Source organism: Limulus polyphemus, unplaced genomic scaffold (genome assembly GCF_000517525.1).
Source record: "Limulus polyphemus unplaced genomic scaffold, Limulus_polyphemus-2.1.2 Scaffold1271, whole genome shotgun sequence".
In the NCBI taxonomy this organism is placed as follows: Eukaryota; Metazoa; Arthropoda; class Merostomata; order Xiphosura; family Limulidae; genus Limulus; species Limulus polyphemus.
In genome coordinates, this window is record NW_013666881.1 from 190,518 (window position 1) to 196,043 (window position 5,526).

Below are 5,526 nucleotides of genomic sequence, written 5' to 3' on the forward strand. Positions count from 1 at the left end.
ATTACATAAGAAATCATTGGTGCATAAACTTACAAACCCTAGGTAGGATTAGTGTAATCCTGTACAATAAGCATGCTAAGTTCGAAAAATATTGATAACTTAAAAATATACAAATATAAGTAAACCTCATTATCCTTTAATTTTTTTGTATGTGTAACTTCTATTTTATAGTGCTAGAAGTTTCTGTATAATGATTTTTGGCTCAGGTACGTTCACGACCTATTCCTCCTAGTTTAACGTAGGGTGAAGCGAATTCTCTTTATCGGGATCTGGGCGGTTCAGGTTTGATGTTAGCACTGTTAAATGCTGAACATTTCATAAATGAGGGTGTTTTCATCCCATGTCACTAGCATGACTACTATTCCCCTATCAGGGCCATGTCCACTTGCACTCGTGTACACTTTGAGTATTTGGTAAATTAACAATCTCGCATATTACAAACAGTCCCATATACTCCAGTGCTTATTCATTCTGTAATATATTTAGTATGTATTGACATAAATAAAACACCTTTTAATTCATAGCATGTATACTACACAAATAATGTGTTAAGTAAGTCTAGCAGTAGGTGACTATACTTATAGTACATATTTAGGAGTGATATATGTATGATATAGCGATTAAGTGAGTGTAATAGTTGATCTTTATGTAAGTGTTTCCGGAAGTAAATGAATGATCTGTTTAGAAGCCTGTCATAGAGTGGTTGTATGCAGGGCGGATCTACACTACAGCCCCATTTTTCAAATACAGCGGGCTAGTTAAGCGTAGTGAGACGACGTTGACTACCACGTGACGTGACGTCATGTTTGAGAAGCCAATGGGTGCGATATGTGCACCAAGCTTGGACTGGATGCTGAGAGAATAGCGTTGCGTGTATCACTCACGTGTAATAGGAGAGCCCGCCGTACTAATATCGATGTTTTAGTCTGTCCTCCTACAGTACATTTCTTATACAACAAATAACCCTTCATGCTTAGGAAGTGAAACTTTTGTAGTCTGCTGAAAATGGAACTCGGAATCTCGGTTTTTACTTGGGTCTTAATATTGTTTTGGTTTGGAGAAGGATGCGCCAGCAAGTTACCTACATCTCCTGGACCTCTTGGCTCTGGAATCAGCGTGGCTGAAACAGCAACGGATTGCTCGCAAGTGCGCCAGTTATTTAAGATGAAGAAGTTGGAACAGTTTCATTTAGTTTCGGACAATCTTACTCAAGGTAGTCGTTTTCAAATTCATGAACTTTATTTTAAATATATATATTAATTACTGTACATTTTTTTTATTAGTGAAGTGATAGAGTGAGTTAATTCTAAGTAATTTATCTGTTATTATTGACTTAGTTGAAACTCCTGGATGATCTTGTGTTTAATGGTATCATATAGAGTATCGAAATAATACACAAGTATCAGATAAACCACACAGTACAGTTTGTTTGTTTGGAAATCTACACGATGGGCTATCTGTGCTCTGCCCACCACGAGTATCGAAACCCGGATTCTAGCGTTGTAAGTCCGCTGTGCCACTGGGGGGCACACTGTACAGATGAACACAGCATCTACCTTCTTTAAATGGAAACATTAACTAAAAATAGTTCATGATTATACGAGTCCTAAATGGATACCGTTAACAGTTTCTGACCACTATATGAGTTTAGCCAGAAGTAACGGATGAGAGTTAACGTGGATGATAGACCATATTTATTTCTACGCTGAGTCAACTTACCCTATATCATTTATAATGAGTTTGATTTTTTGAAAACCCAAATTTTCTTGTTTTCTATTGTGTAAATCATGACTGATCTAATATGTTAATCTTTTTTGACCACTTTTTTAATCTTCGAATTTTTGGTTGATTTTGCGTTGGATTTCGAACAGAGAACAGTACGCGTGGCCAGGAGAAGTGTTCGAACTATTACCGGCATTCGGAGACTCTCAACAAGTCTAAAAATATCCGTTCTTTCACTACCACCGAAAAATTATAAACGTCTTACACGTTATACTTGTTAAGTTAAATTTTAAAAGCATACTCGTACGTCTTTGTTTGTCTCTTTGTCAGATCTCATTTTACGTTTTCGTGTAGAAAAAAAAAAGAGGAATATCTAGACGCTGATTATGAATTTACAAACTTAATATACGTTAGATGTACATTATGTTGATGTTATATTTTTAAGGTGTTCGGAAATGAGGTATTAGATATAAACCTTGGCAATGGCCTCGGTTTAGTTTTTTTTTTTTCATGTGTTGTGACACACATACTTATCTATTTAAAATGCGGGAAAATGGCCAATTCATTAACGTGTAGCCACTTGGGGTAGCGTTACACGTACCGTGTTTTGGCACGTAATAATATCGATGTGGCCCTCTGGTGACTGTAGACGTTTTCATTGAAGTTTTGATTTCTTGATGGAGTTTCGTGATACTTTAAAAGACGAACAGGCAATAAGAAATCAGCCAAAATTTAAACTTGATAAAAAATAATAATAAAAAGAAAACATTAGAACATTTAAATAAAGATGTCTTCTCAGAGTGGACTTCTTCCTAGATGTATCGTTCGCAAGACCTTAATCGTGTGATATAACACTTTAAAGAGCGTTTTCAATTCCCTATTTGTAAAGTAAGTTTAATAAGTGTTAAGTTTCAAAACTGGCAAATTCAACAGAAGCATTAGCTTCCACTAGGAATGCAATCAAATTAGTGAAAAAAATATTTGTAATATTCCATTCATTGGCAGCGTTACTTCCATTAATTTGTGATAAGGAAGGCCAATAAAATGAGTGGAATAAAATATTTGTAATATCCCATTCATTGGCAGCGCTACTTCCATTAATTTGTGAAAAATAAGTAAGGCCAGCAGAATAAAATATTTTTAGCATTCAATCTATATTAGCAGCTCAAGAGACATACTACTCATAAAAAATAAAGGATAATGAGGTTTGTTTATATTTGTCTATATTTTAAGTTAACAATGTTTTACAAATTTAGTATGCTTATTGTTCAAGATTACACTAATCCTACCTAAGGGTTGTAAGTTTATGCATCAATGATTTCTTACGTAATAGGTCTTTAGGAGAAATGACCAAAATTCTGTAAAGGAAAAGGTTAGTTTTGATTGATTAGTAAAGATGTTTCCTGTTGATATAATGCTAGGTTTATTGTTTTTTTTTTGGTGGTATTGATATTTGAAAAGAGAGTGCAAGCTGTTAGAAATCAATTAACTGAAACTTAAATTTGGAGAGCCATCGCACTGTTACAGGAGAATCGCACCCAGACTCAAGTAACACAGGTCATGGGAATGTCACAATCTGTGGTAAGTAGATTGTGGCGCAAATACCAGGCCACAGGAGGTTAGGCCAGGGTTGCAGAAGGGTTACCGGTGGAGTGGAGGACCTATATCTGTGGTATTTAACCCCTAGAAACCTCACCAGCAGCGCTAGGGGTCTCAGTAAGTTACTGGATCACATATATATCGTGCTCAACGGTTAAAAACAGGCTCATGAGGCTAGGCTCAAGTCCAGAATATCCCTATACTAGCTTCAAGGTACTGAATAGTCTGACTGGCGTTTGTACAGAAACATTTCAACTGTACCATTCAGTAATGGGACTCTTTACCGTTCACAGATGAGATCAGGTTCTGTGTATCGTGAAGTGATCGACTTGTGAGGATCTGGAGACGTGAAGGAAAGATATATTTGGCTTGTGATATTGTCTATCATGATACCTTTGGGAGTGACTCAACCATGGAGGGTCGTAAAGACCTCTATATGGTGGATGATGGATCCCTGACAGCAAGATGTTACGTGGATGAGATCCTGCTACCCATTGTTCGCCCTTTTGCTGGTGCTGTTGGAACTGAGTTCGATATCAGCAGGATAACGCCCGTCCTCACACTTTCAGGATCACATAGCAATGTTTTCAGGAGGAAGAAACAGAGGTACTGGACTGGTCTGCTAAGTCACTGGATTTTAATCCGATTCAGCGTGTGTGTGACTTGCTAGACAGAGTAGTTAGAGACAGAACCTGACCCCACGACTGTCCAGGAACTTAGAGTGGACTGTGCTGCCCCAACAAGTCATCCGAAATGTCATCAGAAATTTGAGGAACAGGTGCAGAGAAGTCATAATGAATAGAGGAAAACCTACCAGTTACTAAAGTCTCATTTTATCAAGTTTGTTCATCTTAATAAGTTATTTTTCTTTGATATTTGTCAGCCAAATATTGGCATTTGTGTTGACTTTGCTTTTTGGTTTTATGTAAATGAATTTTAGACTTGCTTGTGATGTTTGTAACAAGTAAGTTTCTCTGGGTTTTATGTTTTCTCAAATTTTGTAAAACATATCAAAACCTCACCATGCTTTATAGAACAAACAGTAATGCTTTTTTTATGTTATGAATGGAACAAATTATGATGTAACGGTCCATCTGAATGAAAATACCAATAACACAATTTTGCAAACTGGTGGAACACATAATAATAAACAAACATTAGCTCTGCAACCTTTTCGGATAAAGCGTTGCACTGAGCTAGGCGAACAGCTTTATTTAAGATTTCGAGGATAGAATAAACCAACTTTTAAAAAAGGATTAAATTGAAAAGTATTTTTCCAGGAATTATAGCTTCTTCTGGTAAAAAAAAGAAATTTCCTCACAGCAAAGCTACAGTGGGCTATTTCCCGTGTCCCTCGAGGAAAATCGAACCAATTCTTAGCGTTGAAAATCTGTAGGCTTACCGTTGTTCCACCGGTGAAGTTTAATAATACCTGTTGCGTCTCCGTTTGTTAATTAACTTTCCGTAACTTTGTTCCGACGAAACTTTAGCGATACAAGTCCTTACTTAATAAAACTGGTTTATTCTTCCTGAATATAACTTCACGATACACTTGATTTCAACATTCGCGCTAAAACAAACGCTATAACGAATGTTAACTTCAACAATATTTTCTCACTGCAGATCAATTACTCACTACCTACACGCACATTACCTTACCGCGTCACGTTGTCCCATCTTATATATACCCGCTACCCCATCTAGCAAACACTAGAGCATTCGCCAAAGTACAGGATAGTTCTAGAACGTGGCGTCATAGTAGTCACGTGACTCGCTGACGCAACAATACCAATTGTAGACGTATTTCTGAAAAGAAAAAAAGAGACAAAAAAGATACTTATTAGTTATTGTATTTATCCACAAATCCTGTATCTCATAAAAGTTTTCCGCTCAGAGAATCAATAATCTAGTTTTTTCGCTGGATTCTTTAAAGCCTCTCCACCCCCACCCTTAGTGGCTCAGCGATAAGTCTAAAAGGTTTTACATTAAATCGTGGTGGGCACAGCAAAAATAACTCATTGTATTCCTCCTCCCTTAACAACAAACAAACAGTTTTTATGTATTGTTATAAGCGACCGTTATGACGTTGCAACTAACGGCCGTGTAATCGATTTCGACTCACTGTGGGTCAGCGGTAGGCCTACGGACTTACTACGTCAGAATTAGAATTTCGTTCTTTTCGGTGGACAGAGCTCGGATAGCACA

At 36.9% G+C, this 5,526-nt stretch overlaps 1 protein-coding gene across 1 annotated transcript in view; it reads left to right on the forward strand.

Annotated features, from left to right (window-relative positions):
- Positions 1-887: 887 nt before the first annotated feature.
- Positions 888-5,526, forward strand: part of LOC106462871 (glypican-5-like) — a 67,293-nt gene continuing 62,654 nt past the window's right edge. Inside the window, exon 1 of the mRNA XM_013922837.2 lies at positions 888-1,213. Within this exon, the coding sequence (XP_013778291.1) occupies positions 1,006-1,213 (208 nt within the window). The 5' untranslated portion in view covers positions 888-1,005. The remainder of the gene's footprint in view (positions 1,214-5,526) is intronic.